The sequence below is a fragment of the Cebus imitator genome, unplaced genomic scaffold (assembly GCF_001604975.1).
Source record: "Cebus imitator isolate Cc_AM_T3 unplaced genomic scaffold, Cebus_imitator-1.0 Scaffold149, whole genome shotgun sequence".
NCBI lineage: Eukaryota > Metazoa > Chordata > Mammalia > Primates > Cebidae > Cebus > Cebus imitator.
In genome coordinates, this window is record NW_016107464.1 from 3,215,447 (window position 1) to 3,242,146 (window position 26,700).

Sequence of the window (26,700 nt, forward strand, 5' to 3'; positions counted from 1 at the left end):
ACAGTAAGGGCCAAGTGAGTGAGACAGCTCTGAGAACACAGGTAGGCTGGTGCCGCGGCCCACTCACTGCACCTCCCTACCACACGCCTTCATTTGTGCTGAGTCTCTGCCAACTCCAGGATCCGAATAAAACATGGGGTCAAGCTGGGGAAGAGAGAGGCACAGAGGGAAGTGGTCCTGTGCACAAAGGCGGAAGCAGCCTCTGGAGCAGCTCACCCCCATGCCTGTGTGCACCCCTGAATCTGCTGAATGCATGCACGAGAAATGAAGGATGGTGGCCAGCACAGGGCTCTTTCTATTTGCCAGAAACTCTTCTAAATGCCTTACTTGCATTACCTCATTTAGTCATTGGAACAATCCTGCGAGGTAGAAATGATTGCTATTATTATTGCTATCATTGTTAAAAGGCTCAGCTTAGCAGTGAAGAACTAAGGTCTGGGAACAGACTCTTTGTTTTATAACCTTGGGCAAGATGACACCTCAGTGTTCTCATCTATAAAATGGGGATAATTGTACCTCCTTAGACTGTTTAAAAGTATTCAAGACTCAATGGATGTAAAGCAGTTAGGAAGCTGCCAGGCCCATGTAAGTGCTCCCAAATGGCAGTGATTACCTGTGACTCCCGTTACTGCCACCAAGGTGCAGAGGAGGCCACTGAGGCTGAGAGAAGTGAAGTAACTTATTCAAGGTTGCATAAGCAGAAAATGAGACAGGTTGGGGGGTCTCATTTAACCACCAAGTTTGCGCTCTTAACCACCAAGTTCCACTGGGCAAAGCCCTTCCTGAGGGTCAAATCTAGGATGGGTTTGCAATGAAGCCAGGCATGGTGGGAGGGACCTACTGGACCTTTCAAGCTAAGGGGTAAGGTCAGGGCTGGGAGACCAAGTGCAAAGCCCATGGTGGCACAGCCAGCCCTGGGCTTAAAGTCAGAAAGCCCTGCACTTACTCACTGTGCCCTCAGGCAGGTCCTCTTTCTTCTCTAAATATCCTCACCTGTGCACCCAATGCCCATCCCCAGGCCACCCACCGGTGGGGGGGATAAGCTAATGCTGCAGAGACTGGAGGAATCCACAGTTATCGGCTTCTCTGCTCTTTGTCCACGTCCGGCTGACAGCTCATATTATTTTAAGAAAAAGTCAATAGGTAAGTATCCAAGCCTCTGATAGCCTTCTGATTTCTTGTAAAGGGACTGAGGCCCATCATGAATCCTAAATCAGTGCCTCGGCTGGTCCAGGGGGTAACAGAATAATTGATGTCAGTGCCAGGCTTGGAACCAAGAAAGTCCAACCAGACAACGCTGATATTTTGCAACACCGGCTCCTACACCTCCAATTGTTTTCCCAAAACAAGCAGCATGGAGGCCCGTAAGAGACAGCCAGGCTGAGCAGGTGCACTGCTTGCCAGGGAAAACTGAGCCCATCCCACAGAGGCACCTCCCAGGGTGCACAGCAAATTAATGTGCTGCAGAGAACATGCATTAAATTGTGCTGCTGGGCTGGCGCTGCAGGCTACCAGAGTGCCAGCCCATCCCTCCCCAGCCCTCCCTTCCCTGGGAAGCAGATCAGGTGCCAGGGCTAAACTATCTCACAGAATCACCGGCTGCTTCTGCGAACCACCAGCCTAGCTCAGCCTCTTGCTTGCAAGCCAATGCCGCTTCTGGGTCTCGGTTTCCCCCTTTGTAAAATGTGGTTGATTACTCCTGCCCTGCCTCCCTCATGGGCTACTGGAGCCCCAAATGGGATCGTAGAAGTGAAAGGGCTTTGTACAGTGCAAGGGTAGGGATGCCACTAAACAGGGAGCACCATGTGGGGACAGGTACAAGAGCCAGTCAGGCCTGGGTTCAATTTGTCCACAGATGGGGAAACAGAGGCTCTGAGAGGTGAAGGGTCCTGCCCAAGCTGTCACATGTAGCAAAGAGCAGACTTGAGATTCTGTTTCTGCAGTCAGACTGCAGACTTTCTGGGGAAGGAGGCACTGAAATAGGGCTTTGGTGGGTAGGGTTCCTCTAAGAGGACCCAGAAGGGGATTCAGGCTGAGCTGGGGCAGGGTGGGCAGTGCAGTGGGTGTCTAACTGCTGCCTCCTATGAGCCTCAAGGGGCAGATGTGCCTGGGACTCAGCCTGAGCTTCCCTGGGTCCAGGCAGCAGCTGGGGGTAAAGTATGAGAGCTGCGGCCCCAGAGGTGGGAACCGAGAGCCGGGCTGAGCAGATGACACACATGTCTGTGAGCTGCCTTCATGCTGGCTCCAAAACTAGGGCAGAATCAGGGAGCATGGAAGGTCAAAGGATGCTAAAGGTTTGGGAGAGGGGTCGATCTGTTCCCCTGAGCCTCCAGGGGGTCCTCGGGGACCTCTGGGGCTCCCACTCTTTCAACCAGTGCACCTCATTTCTAACTAGTTTATATCAAGCTTCCCAGGAAGATTCATCTGAATAAAGGTTTCTATATACACACGTGCGCGCACATGCACACAAGCAAGAAAGAAACCAAAACCTTAACAGTTGTTAAAAAAAAAAAAATCACAAATTGCCTATTCTGCGGGTGAGAAGAAGAAACACCTGCAAGGGCAGGGTCTTGCCCAGAGGGCTGTGCACATCCCGATCCAGGTTTCCTTTCCCAGGTTTTTTCTGTAGCTTTCCCGCCCTTCCCTTTCTCTTCACAGAACACCCTCTCAAGCTCAAGGAACTGATTCTCAATTTTCTTCCTGTAGTCCAGGGTGCTTACATCCCTGATGGAGAGAATTACAACACTTGCTTTTGTGAGTGGATCTAAAAATGCCAGCATCTGCTTGGGCTCTGCAGACTCGACCAAAGTCAGCCATGTGCCTGGAGCCCAGGAGACAGGACTGAGCCCTCCTTGAGCCTGACGGTCAGGGCCAGGTAGGGGGAACACACACAGAAATCGGACTTCACAGAATTTGACACTGACGTTCTCCTTCTGTGCTACCAGCAAATGCCTGTGCCTTGATGAGCCTCGCTTTACAAACCTGAAAATGGGAACAGTCGCTCTTGCTCGGTCTCCCAGGGTTCGTTCCTGGGCTTTGGAAATGGAGGATGGAGACAGGGGAGGAAAGAAAATGAGAAAGAGGAAGAAGGCAGTCTTCTGGTTAAAAAAAAAAAAAGAAAGAAAATAGAAACATTCAAACGTGCAATTCAACGTAGCATGAGCTTTAGTGTTAAAGCCCCACTGGCCAGTGCTTGCCAGCCCAGCCAACTGCATATTATTTATGTGGCCTCAGGCAGTTTAATTTCTGCCCCTTAGTTTTCTTGTCTACAAATTGGGGCTAGTGGCACCATCTACGCAGTGTTGTTTGAGGTCTGAGCCCCATTGCCTAGAGAGGGAGGCGCGTGGGGTCTAGATTCACATGGGTAAAGGGCTCTCTTCTTCCCTCTGGCCTCCGGGCCCCAGGACCCCAGCAACCCCTCCCATCACAGGCTCCTTCTGCCCCAGCCACCCCCACCAAATTGAAGCTCACTGGGCAGGAGGACTAGGAGAATTAAAACATGCAATCAAACAGCTTCTTGACGGGAAATGCTTTGGAAATTTTCGGCTCCATTTACTTCTCAATCTAATTTTGTCCTCGGATGCACATTATGCGCGAGATGGGATCTCATGTGGTTTGCCCGCTCTCCGCACACCAGCAGGAGGCACCCGGCATCTTCATTGCAGCTCCCGGCTCTCCTCGCCGTGTGAGGGGCATAATGAGGGCACCCAGCAGGCTCTGGGGGCACCCCTGAGCAAGAAGGCCTGGCTCGGACATCCTGGTACCCACTGGCCCAGCCTCTCCCACCAACACCCCTGGGCAGGGTCTGGGGGTGTCATCCACAGCCAGCTCCAGCCATACTGCAGACACCCATCACACTGCCGCCCACCTGAATCCCTGCCTGGCTCCAGCTACCTCTGATCCATGGGGACCTGCACTCCTTGGCTCCTCATTGCCTCTGGATCAAGTCCAGACCCCTCTCCTCCTGCCTTTTCCCAGGCATCCCTACTGGAGTGGTATCGGCTCCAGCATCCCCACCAGTACCACAGCCCTAAATAGCTTGCTTTCCCCCAGCTTGCCTCCATGCCTTAGCAGTGTCCTGGCAGGTACCAAGCAGACACCACCAACGTCATCTTCTGTGAAAGACCCCCCAGATGCCCCAGCCCTGTCCCCCACAGTCCCATGCTCCCTCTTCAGTGCTCTGAGAGCTGCTGCACACAGCTCCACAGACCAGCACGTGTCAGACTGCTGGAACAGCTGTCTAGTAGAAGATGCTAGACCTAACCCTTCTGGTGCAGGGACTATGTCCTGTTCACCTCTGTTTCCCCATGGTGCCCGTCACAATGTTTGGCGCAGAGCTGACGCCAAACAAATGCTTAGGCTTATTCTTTCTTTCACTCAGAAAACATCTCGCGAGCTACTCCTCTAGCCCCAGCCTGCGCTCAGTGCTGGGGATTTCATGCCCATAAGGACAGGAACCTTTCTCTTTGAGCCCAATTAGTGTTACTTTCCATCCTCTCCACCCGGAAAAGCCACCAGCCAAAGCCCAGAAACTACCCAAGTGCTAGCCAAAGGGAAGTGCCTGCCAGCCAACCCCCACGACTGCAGGGTCGGGGCCGGGCCACCACGTCCTTGCTTTGTCCTTCTCCCTTACTTCTTTCCAGTCCAGGCATCCACTGCAAGTCACTCAAGTCCTGAAAGACAGCCCCAGCCCCACGGCCTCCTGGTTCAGCCTCTTCTCCTCACCAGGGCCTTCCCAGAGCTTCAGGCCTCAACTGCCACAACTTCCATCCCAAATCCAGTGCAAGCATGACCCCTTTCTTTGGGTGGTTTCTGCCTGTGCAGATGCCCTTGGGCTTTAATTTAATGCTGCCTCAAAACCTGTAGAATCGAATGGACCATGGGAGATAACTGGACAGAAGAACAAGGCCCTCCTAACTTCCAAAGCCAAAGGATTTTTTCTAGCCCTGTTATCTTCGATCTCTCTGCTCACTCTCTAATTCTTCAAACATTTTTGGCTGCCTGACATCACTGAACATCCTGCATTTGTCTATGGTATTTTCCACTTTAAGATTTCAGGCTTCTTGAGGCCAACATCAGAGATGTAAATTCCCAGCCTCCCTTGCGGCAAGGGCACAGGCATATTTCTGGGTACCCACGTAGATACATATGTGTGAGTCTTTAATTCAGAAGCTGGCGACACAAAGAAGCGGGCACCACACAGAGTCCATCTGCTGAGGCAGAGGTCCTAGTGGTGACATCCGGTGTCCAGTGACGGTTGTGTGAGCCAAAGGGTCTATGTCCACAGGCCACAGCGTAGCAGCTCCACAGGGGAGCCCTGCAGTATAGGCCAGGCATTATTCCTGGCTGGGAAGCCTCCAGGCCTGGCTCTGTGGCCCTCTTGGAGACCCTGAGCGCCCTAACATCCTTAGAAAATCCCTTTTCCGCTTAACCAGCCAGAGAGAATTGTTTACAATGAAATCCTGTGACTGCTACAGCTTCCAAGATGGAGTGCATCTGTGGTGGGCGTGTCATTCACCATTCACTCCTCCCGGGCTCTCCATGGCATCTTCCTCTGCAGCCACCCTGGTTTCTCAGAGTCCTTCCCCAGCTCTGCTCCTCCCCACCGTCCTTGTCTACAGCTCTTGACTGAGTGACTCACATCCTCCTACCACCTGTGTCCATGCCTCCAGCCCTGCCCCTGCCCCCAAATGCCCTCTAGACATTCCACCTGGCCAGCCCTGGAGTAACCCAAGGTCAAATATTCAAACAGCTCCTCTTCCACAGTCTTCTTCTCAGCCACTGGCTCCATTTTCTCCAGGGTCCCCCAAACTCCATCCAGGGTAGCCATCATTGATGGCCTCCCACCTGTTCCCCACATGTGACTATTGCCATTCCACCCCTCAAAACGTTTCCTCCAACCCTCTTCCACAGCCTGGGTTCAGGTCCTCATCCGTTCTCTCCTGGGCTTTTGCAGCCACCTGGGGCAGGGCAGGTCTTCCTGCCGAGTCTCATCCTCCTGACGTCCACCCTCTGTCAAGCCCCACAGAGAATCCCTTAGGGATTAGACTCCCCTCGGGGCTCCCAGCACCTGCACCGTCTGCCCCCAGATCCTTGGCAGCCTTGGGGACCTGGCCCCTCCCTCATCTCTAGCTGCTTTCCTCACTCCCCCTATATCACGCTGTTCCCTCCGCCTGGAATGCTCTTCCTGGCCTGTTTCCCCAGCCTGGCTAATTCCTGCTCATTTCCATGTGTTCAGGTGTCACCTCCCTCAGGAAGCCCTCCCACCCAACCTCGGGAGGTGGCTCCCGGTGGGCGTCTGTGACATTTGTCACATGCCTCTCATTATCGTTTTACCTTTTAAAAATGTCACTGAATGCTTTTGATGAGCCAGGAGCCAAGTTAAGAAACCCATGTGATGATCTCATTTAACCCTCAGGACAACCCAATGAAGACAGCTTGTCTCACTTCCAGGTGAGGAAATGGAGGATCAGAAAATGTAAGTGGCCTTCCCAGGGTCAGCTGCTAAAAGGTAGGGGGTCTAGGATTGGAGCCCAGGGCTGTCTGACCCCACACCCTAAACACCTAATGGTGATGCTCTGCTGCTTCACCCAGGGCGCTCCTCTCATCAGCCCATGCCTCCTGGGCAAGGCATATGGCCTTGCTGAGCCTCAGTTTCCTCTTCTGTAAAATGAGGGTCCAGTCTCTCCCTGCTGCCCTCCCAAGATGGTAGGAGGATCTGAAAAGTAACAGATGTAAAATCACTTGGTAAACTGTAGAGGGTGGTGGACATGCAAGAAAGCATTAGCATACTTTTAGGAGTTTGTCTCACCAAAAAATTTCCTTGCTCACATTGGAATCAAAGGCCTTCTATCTGCTCCTTCTTTCAGAGTGAGGGTGAGGGAGGGCTCCCATCTCCTCCATAGACCACGGTGTCCCTGCAATTTTAAAATTCACTCTCTAGCTGTCCCCATCCCCACTCCCAAAACACAATTGTGATAGTCAAGCAAAGAAAGGCAAGAGAAAGGAGAAAATCCATAAAGGCTCGGCAAAGCGGTGGCCGGTGGAATTCTCCAGCTCCTGACTACCAGTTAGTGACGTCAGGATTTATAACTGTATTAAATGGTGTGACAGGCAGCCTTGATATATCAGTTCCCCCTTCTTCCCAAATCACAGACAATAAAAGCTTTGGCAGTGAAAGTCATTCATCATCATAAAGACCTGAGACATCTCAGTCATCAATTTCACTCACATCCTTAATACACTGGAGAGAGTGCAGGAGTTGAGCACCTCAAAAAGGGAGGAGGAAGAAAACACGAAGGAAGATTGAACAGGAATAATTACAAAGGTCAGAGAAGGGATTCATCTGGGAGGGTGTCGTGGGCAGAGCCTGTCCCTGCTGGAAGTGTGTTTGGGCCACAGAGAAGCTAGGCCATTGATGGGCCAGCCCTTAGACAGGCCCTGTGAGCCCAGGTGGGGAGGGGCCAGAATGGGGCTTCGGGACCCTAGTGGGGAGTATTGGGGGGATGGGGAGCCACACCCTGGCTCCATGGCCTTAGGCTGGGTTCCACCATGGCCTTTTACTCCATCAGCCTCATTAGCACAAGAGGGATTTTAAAATAATGAAGCCACAAGTATCTGTTCAAAATCTACCCATGCCCACACTGGCATAGAAGGTTATTTGTGCCAACCACGGTTTTCTTTTGGGCAACAACTTTTGAGCAACTATAACACCTGGGGCTGATATAACTGGTTGTGAAAGATACCATGAGGCTGCCAATCCAGCTAGAAAAGAGTCGCTGCCCAGAGCCCTCAGTGCAGCCTCTGCCCCCCTCCCCCAAATCCAGCCACCTGGATCACACCTGGAAGTCAGGGAGCCCAGGGAGGAGACAGATGCCAAAGCTCCATGGACTAGGTGAGCACCTCACCCCCACACTCAGCGTGAGGACAGGACCGCCTTGAAGAGCCCCTGCTCCCACCTCCTGGTTCTCCTCTGCTTGGGTCCCTGCTGGCCCGCCCTGGGGCCTAGGCTGAGGCTCCCCAGCCCTCACCACCAGGACTTGGCATCCTTCTTCCTCTCAGGTGAGCTGGGCAATAGAGGATAAAAAAGCATGAACCCCATGGGGTGCAGGTGTGAAGAACTGGGGACTTAAGGACTTGTTCCTGAAGAGAACCAGACCTAAGTGGCATGACCCTTACCCTGGCGCTTGGCCTTCTCTCTCCCCAACCAAGGAAGGAGGAAGAAAGTCTGTCTGAGATAAGCAGTTGACTGGGCAGGGTGGCTCACATCTGCAGTCCTGGCTACTCAGGAGGCTGAGGCGGGAGCATCACTTGAGCCCAGGAATTCGAGACCAGCCTGGGCAACACAGTGAGACCCCATCTCTAAAATATTTGTTTCTAAGTAGTGACAATTATCTTTCTTATGCTGTTATTTTTTTTCTTGAAAGCAAAAGAACAGAAGGAAGCTTTGGTCTAGGTGGGGAGTTCCAAAGACAGGGCTCCCCACAGCCTGGGGGCTGGGAGGCTACTGCCAGGGCTGAGAGCCCTGAGGCTGCTAGGTGTGTCCAGGTGGCTCCGCCCAGGCGGGAACTCGGGGAGAACACAAGACAGAAGGAACAGTCATACCTGCTGTGTCTACCCATCCACTCACCAAACCTTCACCCAGGGCCTGCTGAGGCCTGGTCAGGCTGTGTGAGGTCTGTCTGAGCAGGAGGCTGGCCTAAGGGGATGCCAGCTTTTCAGAGGTGAGTCAAACCACTGCCCTTCAACCAGATACCACCCAAAATTAAAAGAAGCCCCATCAGTCCCACCCCCACACGTGGCCTGAGATCCACTTATCAGCTCTGTTCTTCAGATAGGGGTCTGTCCAACTCAGACTTCCTCTGGTCATACTTCCAGGCTGCCATGGCTCACCAGGCTTTATGAGGATCGTGTGGCTCAGAGGTCAAGTGTGTGGTCTCTGGAGTCTGCCTGCCTGCATTTGAAACATGGCTCCACCACTTACAAGCTGTGTGACCTTGAGGAAGTTTCTATGCTTCTCTGTGCCTCAGTTATTGCATCAGTAAAATGGGGATGAGAAGAGTGACTCCCACAAAGGGTGATTATGCAGCTATTACACAGGGTTATTAGACAAGCTATTAATAAGTCAAGTGCTTAGAACAATGCATGTTTCAGAGGAAGTAGATGGGAGCATCAGCTGTCACTCCTGCTTGTGACTCTCGGCTCATGGGACCCTAGCTTGGGCCTGCCTCTGTGGCTATTCAGGATTGAAACTAGCTCTGGGGGAATGGCCCCCTAGAGCCCTCTCCTATATACAAGCCTTCTAAACAGGCTGCTTGGCCATGCTATTCATAAGATGGGCGTGTCACCCCATCCTGAACCTGGGTTCACAGAGGCAAACAAAAGGAACTGATGGGTCTGAAAGGCAAACACTTCTCTGGACAGGTTCATCCAGACAGGCTGCAGGTGCCCCTAAGCATTCATGCCAGAAACAGCCTTACTAAACATTTATAGATGATCTTAGGAGTAGAAGTTCTACGGCCTCACAGATAATGAAAATAAAAGCTAATAGAGATAAATTAGAGAGAGATTTTTTCCTGAGCTGTGAACATGGCCAAGAAAAAAAAAAAGGCAGCAGACCAGTAGAAGCTAATGCATTTGGGGAGAAATAATAATGATGATGATATCTTGAATTCAAATGTGCCTTTATGCTAATCAAAGGTGTGTATGTGGGTGTGTGAATCATGTCAATAACCTTGACAATGACCTAGAAGGGTGGAGTGCAGGGTGATTAGTAACCACCAATCACAGTAGACAGCTCATTGGTTTATTAATTCATGCATCCATCCATTCATCCCTTCATTCATTCAATAGGCACTTCCTGACTACCTACTATATTCCAAGTCCAACATTAGGCTGTGCTGGAGAAGGCAGAGACAATTCGGAATCATGCAGACTAAGGAGAAAGTTAGGCTGGACACAAGGAATTATAAATCAAGGCACAATGGGCTAACAGGCATGATGGTGGGCTGATCAGGGGCAGCGTGGCTTCTGGCTGTAGGGTAATTGCGGAGGGCTTCCTGAAGGAGGCAGCACTTGGAACTGCTCCAAGGAGACAAGTACTGAAGGCACATGAGCAGGGACTGTCAGGTCTGCTGGTTCTTAAATCCCTCAGCAGTTTGTGATATCCTTTTACAGGCAAAGCCCTGGACCAGCTCATCTTCACCTTCCTGCCAGAGAGGCAGGACCCCTGGCACAGTCAAGGTGGCCAGCTCTCTGTGAGCTCACAAGAAAGGACCCAGCCCCTTATACCTTCTGGGCCATTGCCACACAGTCTCTTTCATGTGCCCCTCACCATAGTCCTGCAAGGTAAGAATGAGCCAGGATTTTTAATTTCCAGTGGGAAGATGGGAAAACTGAGGCTCAGAGAGGGGAAGGGAATTCTCAAAGTTACCAGGAGTTATGGCAGAGTTGGGATGAAGATCTGTGACCCTGACTCCAAGTCAGGCCACACTCGCCCTTTCACAGCAGACTGCCGCCACCTCTGGGCAAATGACAGAAGATCCGAAGTACAGGAACCAGCAGGGCAAAGGCATGGAGTCAGGGGCTCCGCATGGCTGAGTTGAAAGATGGCAAAAAGATGGGCTTGGATAAAGGGTTCTACTGGGCAGCTTCATAGATAGGCAGATAGAGGGCAGTGGATCAACCAAGCTGAGAAATGAGGGTGGGAGAGGGGAAAAAAAAGTCCCATTCTGCAGGGACAAAGGCTGAGTTCCACATGGTGGAAAGAGCACTGGAATAGGAGTCAAGGGATATGGATTCCAGAGGTGTCTGACTTTGGAAGAACTTACGTTCTCAGTCCTCAGCATCCCCATCTGTTCAGTGACGGAGCTGCACTTGGCAATATCTAGGGTTTACCTAGCACCAATATTCCAAAGCCTCTTGACTCTGGGTACCTGAGGAGGGCACAACTTGTCTCGACATTGGGGCAGATGGAGGAGACAGAGTGAGAACCAGCCAGTGCTCACAGAGAGAGTGGGGGAAGAACAGGCAGAAACAGAGCAAAAGAGGTGCCCATCTGACCCTCACAGATGATGGGTCAACCAGGGGAACTATGGGACGCGGGGTGCTCAAGGAGGCCTTTCTATTTAGCCCTGGAGATGTGGTAGACAGAAGAATAATCTATCCCCAAGATGTCTACATCCTAAGCCCCAGAACCTGTGACTATGTGACCTTACATGGCAAAAAGGGACTTTGCAGATGTGATTAAATTAAGGTCTTTGCGATGTGGAGAATGTTTGGATCATCCAGGTGGGCCCAATGTAACCACAAGGTCCTTAGAAATGAAGCAGGGGGGTGAGAGTCACAAAGAGAAGACGCGACAGCAGAAGAGGAGGCCAAGGAGGAGAGAAGATGCTACTCTGCCAGCTTTGAAGACGGAGGAAGGGGCCCTGAGCCAAGGGATTCCTGTGTCCTCTAGAAGCTAGAGAAGGCAAGGAAATGAATTTTACCCCAGGGCTTCCAGAAGGAATGCAGCCTAACACTGACCTCCAGAAATTTATGATAGTAAATTTGCATTGTCTTAGCCCCTGGGATTGGGGTAGTTTGTTAACAGCGGCAACTGGAAACTGCAGGGGGTCAATGGAACATCCAAGACCGGTGGCTGTCAGGCCTGCTCCATGCTGGACAGATCTAGACAGATCCCCTCCCCCCACAAGCTCTCCCACCAGCTGCTCTGTGGGGAACCCCTAAGCCTGACTCTCTGACTCAGGTTGTTTTCCTGAGCTCCAGATTTTCAAAACCACACTTAACAAGCCCAGGCAGGACTTTAGTGCTTTGCAAATTACCAATTCACTTTATCTACGTAGCGAGTTCTATCCCCATTTTATAGATGAGGAGACTGAGGTGTGTGCACACGTGTGCACGCGCGCGCGCACACACACACACACACACACACACACACACACGTGTTGAGAAACTGAGGTTACCAATCCATAAGTGGCAGAGCTGGGATTCGAAGCCAGGCAGTCTGACCCAGCATCTGTACACAGGACTACACAGCTTGATCAGCATCCCAGACCCCGGTGTGTGCTAGCCCCACTGTGCTACCAGTGAGCAGGAAAGAAGTCTGAGGGGCTTGCTACCGAGGGAAGAAGGACAGTAGAGGAGTTGTGAGAAAACCACGCACTAGCTGTGTGAACTCACGAGGTTTCTTTGTTACTTGGGACAAAAATAGTGCCTGTGTTTCGCAGAGTAAAAGATTAAATGAACCAAAGTACATAACAAATGCTTCTTATTAAACATTAGCTATCATTGCTGTCATCTCCTGAGGCAGCCTATGCAGCTTTCAGAGAGCTCAAACTGCTCAGAAGTGCTGCTTCTCACTAAACTAAAGCCTCTTCCCTGTGGCTTCCCCTTGTCCTCCTGGCAGCCCCCTTCCCCACTGAGCACAGGGGAGGCCACTGCCAGGCCCCAAGTCAGCTGTTTCTATGCCAACAGCCCTGGGCCTCCTGTGGATGCCAAGGTGCCCTGCCCTCTCCCTTTCTTGGGTCTGTTCACCTCTGTCTGCAGCCCCATGTATCAAATACTGAGAAAGATTCACCCCGTAGCCCTGAGGATCAGGGCTGGTCAGCCATACCGCCAGAGAAAAGTCCATGATGGTTCATCCAGTTCATTAGACAGGGTGGAAGGGTGGAAGCTCTTTACCTACTGACAGCTAGGGCGTCCTTAAGACATTAATAACCTTAAAAAATTAAACAACAATGCAGAGACTATGCATCCATTTGTAGGAAATAAACTGTATGTGTACATCCTGACATGTTTCTTTACGCATAGCGAAGGTTCTGGAAGAACACATACCAAATTGTCAACTCTCACGACACCTACAGAATGGCTTAGTAATGGACGGAGGAGACGCAGGGACAGACTTCTGTATGTACATCTGTGCCATTTGAATTTATCTTACAGTGAGCATGTTTCACTTTGCAATTAAAAAGGAATTATTCACTTTGGGAGGTTGAGGGGGGAGGATTGCTCAAGCCCAGGAATTTGAGACCAGCCTGGGCAACATGGCGAAACTCTGTCTCTACAAAAAATACAAAAATTAGCCAGCATAGTGGTATGTGCCTGTAGTTCCAGCTACCTGAAATGCTGAGGTGGGAGGATCCCTTGAGGCTGGGAAGTCAAGGCTGCAGAGAGCCGTGATCACACTGCAGCACTCCAGCCTGGGCCATAGGGTAAGACCCTGCTTCAAAAAACAGAGTTTTGTTTTGTTTTGTTTTGTTTTTTTAAGAGAATGGTGAAAGATTAAACCAAACTTCAGAGCAGAGAAGCCAAGAGTGGATGGCTTCCCTGGAGCAGCTTAGATGTTGCTTCCTCTGTAAAACCTTCCCCAGACCCTACAAAGAGAAGCACCTGTTTCTTCCTTCATGCCGGCAAAAGCACTTGGCTTCTCCCATGGTATTTCTCTTTCTCTTTCCTTTCTGTTTCGTTTTGCCTTGGACATGAATCCATGTTTGCCCCTCCCATCAGGCTGTGAGTTGGTTGAGGGCAGGAACTCTAAAACCCTCAAGGCCTAGGCTAGACTGAGGTCTGCCATGAAGGAGGAGTTCAGTTTTAATGGAGAGGTGAGTGAATGGGCAATGAATGGCAAAAGCTCTGCAAATTGCCCGGGTGCTATCCTTTGCTCCCGTCCTTCTCCAGACAGTGACAAGGCAGTGGAGATCTCTGACCACGAGAGCAAGCGAATGAAATCGCTATGTTAGGAAGATGGATCGCAGCAGGGTGGGCTGGAGGCTGAAGGCCCAGAGAACTGCTTGAAGGCTCTTTGGAAAGGTGGGCTCCCAAGTCACTCGCAAGTGTAAAAAATCTATGAGAGCATCACCAGAGAACCATCCAGCTTCATTTATTTTTTATGCTATAAAATATAAGGTCAGAAACAACTGGAGTACTTTCCACTGAAATTATTTTTTTAATTGACACTCCACTTTACACAAATATTACTTCATTTTATTCAACAAATATTTCCTGGACACACTGTGCTAACCTGAAAGCAAACCATATTTTTCTTTTACATGCATTTTAATTACAAAGATGCTGGAGTTTCATTTTGGCTTTAACATGATCGGACCTCTGGCATCTCTGAACCTCTGAGTAGCCTTCCAATCTCTAAGACTCCAAAATTCTAGGTTTCTAGGAATCCAAGAATCTATAATTGTGAGTCTATTTACCAGTGAAAAAAACAAATACTTTAAATCTCAATAGAATTCACTCCAAATCGTTCTGGAATACAAATAGCTCTGTACCTCTGGGGAGAGTCCAATCTTGGATATGGAGTTTTCACGCCGCAGCCAGTTAGTGGCTCTGCCTGGGGTGGTGCCCTGACACAGGCCACTGCTTCTGCAAAGGGCCCACAGCATTGAGTCTGGAGAGTGTGGTATCACCATGCTGGGATGAAATGCTGTGTTGCTGCACATTCTTGAGAACTTTGCACTGGCTCCTCCAGGCCCTTCCCAGCGGGTGGTTTGCACACTGAGCTGATGCTGGGGAAAGCCATCCCAGGCAGGCAGAACAGCCTGAGCAGAGGCCTGAGGTCAGGCACAGGTAAGGCCAGCTAGAAAGCCTGTGGGCTGCCCTTCCTGGCTTAACAGAGGGGTTTCTGTTGGGCAGGAATAAGGGGAAGAGGACACAGGAAAGATGGGGTGATGGAGTTAGAACAGGGTTGAAAACCAGATGCCCACAGGGGCCTGCGGGTCAGGTAAATGGGTGAAGCTGCCAGGTGGGGCCTGGGGTGAACAGAAGCCTGCTGCTTCAGCTACAGGGCCAACCACTTCTCAACTTTCCTCAAGTGTGGCCACATGGGAATGCAGGCCCAAGGCGACCAAGTCTTCTGTTTTTTCCAAGAGAAACTAGACATTTTAATTATCTCTCTCTCTCTTTTTTTTAAATTTTTTTTGGATACAGGGTCTTGCTTCTTCACCCAGGCTGGAGTGCAGTGGCACAATCATGGTTCACTGCAGCCTTGACGCCCCCAGGATCACATGATCCTCCTGCCTCAGCCTCCCGAGTAGCTGGGACTATAGGTGCGCACCACCACATCCAGCTAATTTTTGTAGTTTTTTTGTAGAGATGGGGCTTCGCCATGTTGCTCAGGCTGGTCTTGAACTCTTCAACTCAAGTAATCCACCACCTCAGCCTAGGATTACAGGCGTGAACAGCGGTGCCTGGCCAACATTTTAATTCTTTATGTTAAATCTCCTGATTTTTAAGGCACTTTTAAATTTAACTTTTTGATAGCTGAAACATTGATAAGTTCAAAAAATTAAAATGTAAATGGCACTCAGTAAAATGTGCTCTCCCCACACCCTCTGCCTAAACATGGTTAAGTCCTGGGTACCCTTCCAGGGTTTCTTTAAGTCTCACAAACACAAATATGCATTCTATTGTCCCTTTTTTACACAAAGGCAGGATGCTGTATATACTATACTTTACCTTGCTTTTTTCATAAATAATATATCTCAAAGATACATTATTTACATCCCCTATGAGGATATAAGGAGCCTCCTTGTTCTTTTCCACTCCATTGTGTGGATGAGCTATTCTGTGTGTATAACAAGTCCCCCACGATGGACATTTGGGTTGATTTCCTCTGGTTTTTAAAATGTTAGCTCTAATTTTTTTTCTTTTTTTTTTTTTTTTTTTTTTTTACATGCAAGTGTTACCTTCTGTCATGAGTAAGTTAGGTCTAATTTTTTTTTTAATTTAAAAAATACTATGCAAATCAAGCCACCTTTGGGCTGGAACTTGGAAGGACACGCCAGGCTGAGGGACGTGTTGGGCAGTGCCTGGTCTGTGGGTTCATAGCATGGATGCCTGCCTGGACTTTGTAGATACCTCAGCTTCTGGCCTGACAGCGGGAAAGGAAATCACTTCAACTGAGAACAGCTTCGGGTAAGTACGGCTGGAAGAGACTTCACCTTTGGGGTAGTGAAGTCCCCAATACCAGAGGTGGCCGAGCCCTGATGTGGAACTGACCCTGGGCTGCGTGAAGAGTCAGGCTGCCTGACTACGGTTTCCGCTAACTCCACGAGCCTCCAAGGCCTGATTTATGGGCTGAGCCTAGCTGGCAACAGAGAAAGAATGGAGAAACCAGCCCCATCCTTTAGGTTACCCATGTCATTCATTCATTCATTTGTATATTTAAAAGGCTGAAGCTATAATTTCTGCCAGAATGCCTTTCCCCCAGCTCCCCGCAAAGTTTCTCAACATTTAGATCTCAGATCGAATGCCACCATTTTACAGAGACCCCTGCACCACTGGACACCACTCCCTGAGTCTCTCTCCTTTCTCCCGCTTATTTTCTTCAGAACACTGCCATGGTAAGATTACATTGGTAACTTATCCTGTGCTTACTGTAAATTGCCTGGCTCTGCCCCGCAGGTAAGCCCAGTGAGGGCAGGGACTGTCCATGAGGGGCACCATGGCACTCCTGGCCTGGCACAGAGCAAGAGCCCAATAAGCTCTAACTGCTGATACTATCTCCTTTCCAACACAAAAAACAACTTCTTTTTTTTTTTTTTTTTTGAGATGGGGGAGGTCTCCCTATGTTGCCCAGGCTGCTCTCAAACTCCTGGGCTCAGATGATCCCCCCGCCTTGACCTCCCAAAGTGCTGAGATTACAGGTATGAGCCCGGTGCCTGGCCCACAGGGCAACTCGGATAGCCCGGCATCTCCTGTGGATCTCGAGGACAGCTCTGTGGCCGACACTCAGTTGCAGGGCATCATGCTGCATGGTAGCTCTTGTAATTTTTCACAGCACCCTGGATACATAAGGTGTTTCTCGTATTTTGCTTTCATTATTCATTATGATTTCACTCTGAGGGAAGAGATATTAAGTTGCATCTGATGAGCCTCAAAAAGGCTCATAAAAAATGGGTCAAAGGAGGCATGTCCCATGGAAATAGGAACAAATAGCTGTTCAGAGCTGCCTGGCACCCTGCCAGAGGGGAGTGTGACAGAGGAGGCAGAACATATTTCCTGAGGAGGAAAACCCCAAAGCCACTAAGCCCAGCAGAGGGTCTCCACCATGCAGCTCCCCCGCCCCTGAGACCGCCCAGGTCTGGAGTCCGAGGGTTCATGGGCCGAAAGCAGCACCATGCAGTGCTTACTGTTTCCTCAAACCCCAAATGCGCAGTAGATATCACTCTCCTGATGACAAACACTGGGACTCTACACAGTGGAAAAGAGACCCTTTAACACATTTGGAGCTCCGCACTCCTGCCCCTCAGCCAGACGTCCTGACGGGGGTGTTCCAGACTCCACCTTCTGTGGATTTCGCCTCTGAGAGCATCCTCACATAGAGAGCTGTTGCTGGGCAAATGTCTCTTCATCTTATGCCCCCAGGACAGAGATAAGGGACTGTGGTACAAGAGCCCAGACACATGGTAATAACTCCATTTTTGGGGTGTTTACCATGTGCCAAGCACTGTGCTAAGCACCCCGCAAGGACTGCTCGTATAATCCTTGCCAGAAGCTGTGAGAAAACTCTAGTGCTGGCCCATTTTACAGATGGGGAACTTGGGCCCAGAGGTTAGTAACTTGCCCGAGATCACCCAACTAGAACACGGTGAAGCTGGTTTCCAGCCCCAGCAGTCTGGCTTCCTTGCTGACATTCTCAACTGCACACTACAAGAGATGCCTGCAGGAAATTTGAACTGGGATTTTTAAAATTCCATTTCATCATATAATGGCAGCAGGCTGTGGAAGCCAGGGCTCTGGGGAACTAGATCGGGGGCTCCAGCTCTCACTCACTGAATGTGGCTTGAGTAGGTCGCTTCCCTCTCTTGTCCTTGGTCTCCCCAGCTGTGAGGTGAGGAGTGGGACCACAGGATCCTCCCACCCTGCCCGGGTAGGGTCAGAATGTCTGCTCTGAGGAAGGCTGGGACTCACCAATGCTGGGTCCCAAACCCCTCCAAGCCTCCTTCTCCATAACTGCTCACATGCACTCAGATACCCCTTCTGTGGCTCTTAATCCCCCTCCTGCCACTGGCTCATTTTATCCTTGAAACAGCCAAAAGAGGCAGGGACAGAAATTGCCACCCTCATTTCATAGATAGGAAAATGAGCTTGGAGAGAAGAGAATGACCAATGTGCCCAGAGATAGGACCAGTTAGGTGCAAAGTCCAGAGAGAAACCTGCTCCTCCGACTCCTGTTCTAGTGCTCTTTCCCTCAGCCCTTGGCTCTTGCTCAGGTTAAAAGCCAGAAGAGGGTGGACTTTCTTGGGCTACCAAGTTTTGGGTATGGAGTCCCCAAACCTTGAACCCAAGGGATGCCACAAATCAGAGCAGGTGGACCCAGGGACCTGGCAGCCATTTTGTCTGTCTTTGTGGGTATATCTGCTACTAAAAAGGGTCAGTGCCCATGGGGAACCTCAGTCCCCAGGGCCTGGGTCACCTACCAGGCTAGTGTTTCCCAAACTTGTTGGTCCAAAGGAGGCCTCTCTCTGTCTCCTCCTGACAGGCCAACTTGCTGATACAAAGAGATGGTCCTCAGGGAAAGAGGCCAGCAAGACACAGTCTGGCCCCATTCCTTGCTTCTCTTCAGGCAAAAGGCCAGGTGGACCCAGCTCGGGGCAAGGCTGCCAGGTCCTTCACCAATAGAGAAGTAAGCAGAAGTGGGGAGCCTGGTGCCCTACCCGCTGTCCTCTCTGGCAGGTAGGGACAGTGTCTGCCCCATCAGTAGGCCTGTGGCTCAGGACACACCTGCAGATAATTAGTTTCAATCAGGACAGGCCCAAACTGCTGACGGTGCAGTAACAGGCTGGCCATGTCACCAGTTTGCAAATGGTTAGCAGTTTCGAAACTGTGGCCCTAGCTGGTAGAGCAGGTGTTTAACTTAATATGTAATGCAGCATATATCTCCTTAACTAATGAGATCTTCCCCGAGCAGCCTGGAGTGTGAGGGCTGAGACAGAGCAGCACCTGTCCCCCAGACCCTAGGTAGAGGGTCACCACCCAGCTGGGCACCTATAGCGCTCTGGGCTTTGCAGGGAGAGAAAAGGAGAGAGGTGCCCATGGGGAAGAATCAGAAGGCTCTGATTCTCCCTTGAAGAGCTCCACACTGTCAGCACTAACACGGGTGGAGTTAGATGAATGCCATGTGGTGAAAGAGAGCCCCCCCACAACCGCTTCTGGGGGCATTACTTCAAGGTGTTTAACAGTTCTCAATGGGGTTGGGAACTGCACCTCCAGAGGGTGCTTTGAAAATTTGTGGGGGCTTCTGCCTGCCTGAGGGGTGTTACTGCCTTGCATCAGGACAATCCCACGCAACGAAGCATTTTTCTCCATCCTGAACAATTCTCATGTCCTGTCAAACATGCAGGTAGGTGAGAAATCTGTTTTTAAGTATTTGAATCTAGAACTGAACTTCATTTACATATAAATGTGAATTTGCCATTTCCATGGTCTTAATATACCCTGAATTTTCTAGGAATGCAACTACCGTGTAAATGGCGCAAAGCTTGTACTTTGTTTTACTTGGAACTTAGCCAAGGGTTCCTCACCTATTTGTAAAATCATGCTTGCTGGATGAGTCTGTATCAGTCCCTAGTCCACACCTGTGCATAAGTCTATGTCTGGGGCTGCTGCAGTCACCGTGGTTCTGTGCATGCGGAAAGCCCTGGACTTCCTCATTATGTCTTGCAGTTGAAACACACAGAGTATACACAGATCAAAGTACGTATGATTTAATTATACATAATTTTGCTTTCATCTCATTTACCTCATAGGGCATTGTTTTGATTTTATTTGAAATTAGATGTGAAGACAGACCTACATTCTTAATGAACATAATTTCAGGAGAGTAAAGGGGCACTGTGAATATTTGCTATCTCAAGGGGATGCTGGGTGGAACTGGATGGAGAACTTGTCTGCAGTGCATCCCTACCACAGCATCATAATGCGCCAAAAAGCAGAGGAGCCGGGCGCGGTGGCTCAAGCCTGTAACCTCAGCACTTTGGGAGGCTGAGGTGGGTGGATCACGAGGTCAAGAGATCGAGACCATCCTGGTCAACATGGTGAAACCCCGTCTCTACTAAAAATACAAAACATTAGATGGGCATGGTGGCACGTGCCTGTAATCCCAGCTACTCAGGAGGCTGAGGCAGGAGAATTGCCTGAACCCAGGAGGTGGAGGTTGCGGTGAGCCGAGATCGCGCCATTGCACTCCAGCCTGGGTAACAAGAGTGAAACTCCGTCTCAAAAAAAAAAAAAAATCAATAAACAAAATTAGCTGGATATGGTGTAACTGCCTGTAGTCCCAGCTACTCAGGAGGCTGAGGCAGGAGAATTGCCTGAACCCAGGAGGCGGAGGTTGCGGTGAGCCGAGATCGCGCCATTGCACTCCAGCCTGGGTAACAAGAGTGAAACTCCGTCTCAAAAAAAAAAAAAAAGCAGAGGAAAGGGTGCCAAGCTCTCCCACTGGATCTTCATATATAAGCATCTGATGTGTATGTGTGTCCGTGTCTGTGTGTGCATCTGTGTGTCCGTCCTTTATATTTTTTCATACAAAGTAAATACTTGCCTTGTTCATATAAATGAAATAGATGAATGCCATGTGGTGAAACAGAGCCACCCCACCCCCCCACAACAGCTCCTGGAGGCATGCCTTCAAAGTGTTTCACAGTTCTCAATGGGGTCAGTAACTGCACCTCCAGAGGGTGTTTTGAAAATCTGTGGAGGCTTCTGCCTGCCTGAGGGGTGTTACTTAGTATTTACTTAAAAGTATATCTTAGACACTTATTTACAACAGTACAGATAGTTCTATTTTAATTCCTTTTAGTGGCTGCATAGTATTTTATTGTGTGAAAGAGACATAATTTATTTAACCAGCTCCTATTGATGGACGTTGCATTGTTTGTATTTACCATTATCAATAATTCTGTATTTATATATATATATATATATAATTGTGCATCTACGTGAATATACCTGTGAGATAAATTTCTAAAAGTGCATATAAAAGTTCTGAGTCCAGCAAGTAAACATATGCATTTAAAATTTTGATAAATCCCATTCCAGTACATATATCTCTAAAAAAAGTGATAGAGCCGGGCGCGGTGGCTCAAGCCTGTAATCCCAGCACTTTGGGAGGCCGAGGCTGGTGGATCACGAGGTCAAGAGATCGAGACCATCCTGGTCAACATGGTGAAACCCCGTCTCTACTAAAAATACAAAAAGTTAGCTGGGCATGGTGGCGCGTGCCTGTAATCCCAGCGACTCAGGAGGCTGGGGCAGGAGAATTGCCTGAACCCAGGAGGCGGGGGTTGTGGTGAGCCGAGATCGGGCCATCGCACTCCAGCCATGGTAACAAAAGTAAAACTCCATCTCAAAAGAAAAAAGTCTTCTAGTTGACTTGATGATTGTGACTTTGAGCTAGGGACTGATTTTGCAAAAAAAAAAAAAAAAAGTGATAGATATTGCCAAGTTTCCCTCCAAAAGAGATTGCATCAATGTATGTTCTTATAACAGTGTGCAAAAAGATATGTTTAATCTCCAACACTGAACTTTAATCTTTGTTAAGATAATGTTTTTAAGCGTCTCATGATTGTTATTACAGTTTTAAAATTATGATTCAGGTGAACATGTTTTCATATACTGTTGGGCATTTGCATTTTTTCCCAATGAAAAGATGTTCAGGTTGGACAAAACTTAAAAAAAAAAAAAACAGTAGAAAAAAATTAGGCAAAGGACTTTTTTTCTTATTCATTTTTAAAAGCTCTTTGTATATTGAGGAAATTAGCTTTTTGTCATCCATGTTCTACACTTATTTTTTCATTTTGTTCTTTGTCTTTTGGATGTTCTTCCATATACATACAAAAGATTTAAATTTTTAATACTTAAATTTATATTTTGTCTTTTGTATTTGAAATATAGTTTAAAAGATTTTTCCCACTCTAAAATTACAAAAATTTTCCAGACCAGGCACAGTTGCTTAATTCTGTAATCCCAGCACTTTGGGAGGTCAAGGCGAGAGGATCACTTGAGCCCAAGAGTTGAAAACCAGCCTGGGCAACATAGGGAGACCCTGTCTTTACAAAAATAAAAAAAAAAAAATTATCATGCTTGTGGTCCTAGTTGCTTGGGAGGCTAAGGTGGGAGGATCACTAGACCCAGGAGGTTGAGGCTGCAGTGAGCCATGATCGCGCTATTGCATTCCAGCTCGGACAAGAGTGAGATTGTCAAAAAACAAAACAAAACAAAACAAAAAAAACCTTGAGTTTTCTTTCTGGTTTATTATGACTTCATTTTTTATATTGTGTTCAACCTGAATTTTATTTTAATATTGTGAGGTAGTTACCCAACAGGTCCAATTGTCTCAACACCATAAACTGAATGATTTATCTTTTTTCTACTGATTTCAAATGCTGCATTTGTGTATGCCCATGTATAATTGGACCTATTTCTGAATTCTCTATGCTGCTCCCTTTGTCTGTTTACTTCAGTTTCAGTAACAGACAATTTTAGTTATTGTAGCTTTAACGGGTATCTTTAAATATGCTAAGACTCATTTCTCTATGTTAAAATTTTTCTAACTATCACTGAGTGTTAATTTATGTATTATTTAGCATCATTTTGATAAAGTCAAAAGAAATCTGTTGATATTGTGATAGGAATTATTTTGAATTAATAGATTACTTAGGAGGAGTTGGCATTTTATAATATTTAGGCTTTTATCTAGGAATAAACTACATCTCTCTGTTTATTTTATTATGACCCTTAGGGGAGTTCTGAAGTTAGGCTTATTCATAGGTATTCGAGGGAGAGAGAGAGAGAGAGAGAGAGGAGAGAGAGAAAGAAGCTAGTTTTATTCATATATATATATATATATATATGTATAGCTACATGTAGATCCTCTCGCCTTGACCTCCCAAAGTGCTGGGATTACAGAATTAAGCAACTGTGCCTGGTCTGGAAAATTTTTGTAATTTTAGAGTGGGAAAAATCTTTTAAACTATATTTCAAATACAAAAGACAAAATATAAATTTAAGTATTAAAAATTTAAATCTTTTGTATGTATATAGAAGAACATCCAAAAGACAAAGAACAAAATGAAAAAATAAGTGTAGAACATGGATGACAAAAAGCTAATTTCCTCAATATACAAAGAGCTTTTAAAAATGAATAAATATATATATATCTACATGTATTTATACAGGTAGATATACATACATATGTATATATCTACAGAGAGAGAGAATACCTAGGAATAAACCTAACTTTAAACTCCCCGAAGTGTCATAATAAAATAGCAGAGATGTAGTTTATTCCTGGATAAAAGACTAAATAATATAAAATGCCAACTCCTCCTAAGTAATCTATTAATTCAAAATAATTCTGTCAGACTAGAGAGAGAGAGAGAGAGAGAGAGAGAGAGAGAAAGGGCTTTTCTCTTTCATTTATTTATTTATTTTTTTGAGACAGAGTCTCAATGCATCACCTAGGCTGGAATGCAGTGGCATGATCTCAGCTCACCACACATCCACCTCCCAGGTTCAAGCGATTCTTGTGCCTCAGCCTCCAGAGTAGCTAGGACTACAGGCCTGTACCACCACACCCAGCTAATTTTTATATTTTTTGTAGTGACAGGGTTTTGCCATGTTGCTCAGGCTGATCTTGAACTCCTGACCTCAAGTGATCCACCTGCCTCAGTCTCCCAAAGTGCTGGAATTATAGGTATAAGCCACTGCACTGGGCTCTTTTATTATGTTTTCTAGCTAACTATTGTTTATTTAATTGTTTACTTATAAGAAAGCTAAGGATTATATTGATAATTAGAATACTTCTAATATTTTTGAGTCAAGCATAATTTTGACTTTGGCCTGGATGTTTACATGTTTTTCTGCTCTGTAATGAGATTTTAAAATGAATAAATCAAAGTATAAACAGGTCGTTGGTCAAAGGTTTACTTTAAAACCCAATCCATGCCCAGGCTTGCTGTCTGGGCCTACCCAAGAAGCCTTCTCCTGCAGACCCCAGGTCAGCTAAGACACTGAGCTTGTGCTCAGCACCAATCTTCTAGATCAGTTCAACTCAAATTCCTTGTCAGACTTGTAAGATACATGAGGAAGCAACTGAGTGGGGCCCATGGGGACCTGTCTTCAGGGGGCAGCAGCTACTGCTACTGAACCCCAATACCCATGACCACATGGGAATATGACCCAGTATGGCCAGATTTTCCAGATTTTCAAGGGAATCCCGAAATCCAGAGTTTTATTTTCTAAATGTTGACTTAAATTTTTAAAAGCTCTATCTAGACCCAACTAAACATGTCTATGGGTTAGATTGGCCCTTTGGCCAGCCGGTCACCACTTGACCACTTCTGTAGACAAGATTCTCAGAAAGGCAACCACAGCCTCAATTCTTAACAGGATTATTTTCCACCTAAAGAGGTACGTGCATACACCATAGGATGCCCAAGCTCTTGCCCCATCTCAGGTCGAAGTCACCCTTGCCACCTGACTGGTCCTCACGTAGTGCTCAAAGCCACAAATAAGACCCTGCTGCTTCCGCCTAAGCCCCAGTGCTGACCTGTCAGCCCAGGTCTCGGAGCTGGGCCCTCCCTGCTTTGCTGCTTTGGCCTAAGGGACCCCGTCCACTGTTCTAACCCAAAAGCACCCACAGTCTACGTGCATGTCTATGAGTCCCGCGTCACTGTCACTATTCACTGTGCCCTGCCTACCAGCCCACACGGGTGTTCTGCTACCTCAGACTAGACCCACGGCTCTGGCCCAAGTGTGGCTTGCCAGCGGCGCCCTGTCTATTTGTGCAGTATCCGAAAGGACAGCCAAGAGCTGGCAGCTGAACCTGTCCGTATGGAGTCGGCTCCACATTATCCCAGCACAGCTGGGCCAGGGGTCTGCCCGTCCCAGCCCTCGCGTCCAGCCCTTCTGCAGCAGCAAGCCAGCAAGCCCCATGGTGACCTGCCACAGGGAGAGGGTTCTGAGAGGATCCTAACAGCTACACATATTGGGCGCTTACCGTGTGCCAGACAAGAGTCCAAGCACCTTCCACGTACGAGCCCAATTCATTCTCACAGCAGCCCCCGGGCTGGGTGCTAGCACTAGTGCTAGGTGCAGCTTAAAGCCACAGCCCAGACGCCTACATGACTCACCCAAGACTGCACAGCTAGGAAATGGCACCATCACACTCAACAGTGTGTCTCCAGGACCCACCCGCCTCATCTCTACACAGGCAGCTAAGGAGTCTGGCCCTGGGCCTTCCAGAGGGCAGCTACTTTGCAACTGCAAAGCACCTTCCAGCCTAAGCTGCCTGCTATTTTTGACTCAGCCTCTGCCTGGAAATCTGAGATGCCAACAGTGACCTGTACAGAATCCCATTCCTCCTTGAAGCTGGTGCCCACCAGGGCAGGCTTTCTCATGAAAGCAATAAACCCCAGGTCTCTGAACACTCAGCCCCACCCATGGGGGCCCCTCTGGCAGGAGCCTTCCTGCCCTCCCAGCCCCCTCCAGCCCACAGTCCATCTAGCATTTGTTCTCCCCGGCTTCATTGGAACCTTATCCAGCCATGTCTCATCACAGCTGCAACCCTGGCCCCAGCACCCGACCTGTTCCCAGACCTCATACCCTCGTTAAAACAAAAATGGCCAATCACATTCAAATGCACCAAGGAGCCACTCTTCCCACCACACACTCTTCTGTCTCTCTCTTCCTTCCCCCCTCATCCCCCACTCCCCAGGTGCCCTCACCTGTCACAATGGGGTAGGACTGCGGGCCTGGCACGCTGCTCCCGATGTCAGCAGGGGTGGGGCTGGCCAGGTTGGCCTTCATGTCATCCAGCCCACCAGCCAGCGAGGCCATGGCTGAATACTCTGTGGTCTGAAAGAAGAAACAGAGATATCTCAGCACCAAGACTCCACAGTACCCTAGTCAAATGCCAACTCCAGGTTCTGAGCTCAGCCACCAAGCCGGGTTAATCCATGCCTGTGCCAAGGCCCACAGGGGGCTCATGAATGCCCCCAGTATTGAAAGGGCAGAGTCAGCTTGGTGGAACGAGACAGCTGTTCAGAATCAACAATTCTTCCCAGGAGAGGAGGTAGGCCGGACTCAGTGCAACTTCACAGGAATCCAGACTTAGCTCCCTCCAGCCTGCAGGCTGCCCTCACCCAGCTCCAGTCGGCCAGAGACCCCATGCTCCTCCATGCAGGGATGGAGGGTCAGTAACCAAAAGCAAGGCAGAAATAAGTGTCTTCTTGCCGAGAGAATGGAAAGAATGGTTTCTGATATCTGTGCTCTTAAACCACAAAAGTAGAATCACAGAAACAAGGGTTACGAGGAACCTGGGAGATCATCCGGTCCAAATCCTCATTTCACAGATGAATAAATTGAGGCTCGAGGGAGGAGGGCTTTACCCACCATCAACAAGGCAGAATACCGGTTGGGGTGGGTCACCATGAATTCCCATCCTAATCCAATATGTCAAACCAACTGAACCACCATTTGGCAAGTGTTTTTGAATTCTAGAAGAAGGTAAACACCTGTATGCTGAAAACCACGGGGTGCACACATCAGATTAAACAAGTGCACGCCAACCATGTGCATCTGGCCCATGAGTCATGATCCTTTCTTTAAGCCATTTCATGAAATCAGAGTTTGCAATGAGTCCTTACTTTGTCATCCAAGCCATTGTCAGAATGGTCTCTAGAG

General features: G+C 48.6%; 1 protein-coding gene across 4 annotated transcripts in view; it reads right to left on the minus strand.

Moving 5' to 3' along the window:
- The window catches only part of PAX5 (paired box 5), a 196,863-nt gene that overhangs the window by 63,728 nt on the left and 106,435 nt on the right, over nt 1-26,700 (minus strand). For all 4 annotated transcript variants that reach the window (XM_017543193.2, XM_017543191.2, XM_017543192.2 and 1 more), the window contains one exon: nt 25,743-25,872. In XM_017543193.2, coding sequence (XP_017398682.1) covers nt 25,743-25,872 — 130 coding nt within the window. The remainder of the gene's footprint in view (nt 1-25,742; nt 25,873-26,700) is intronic.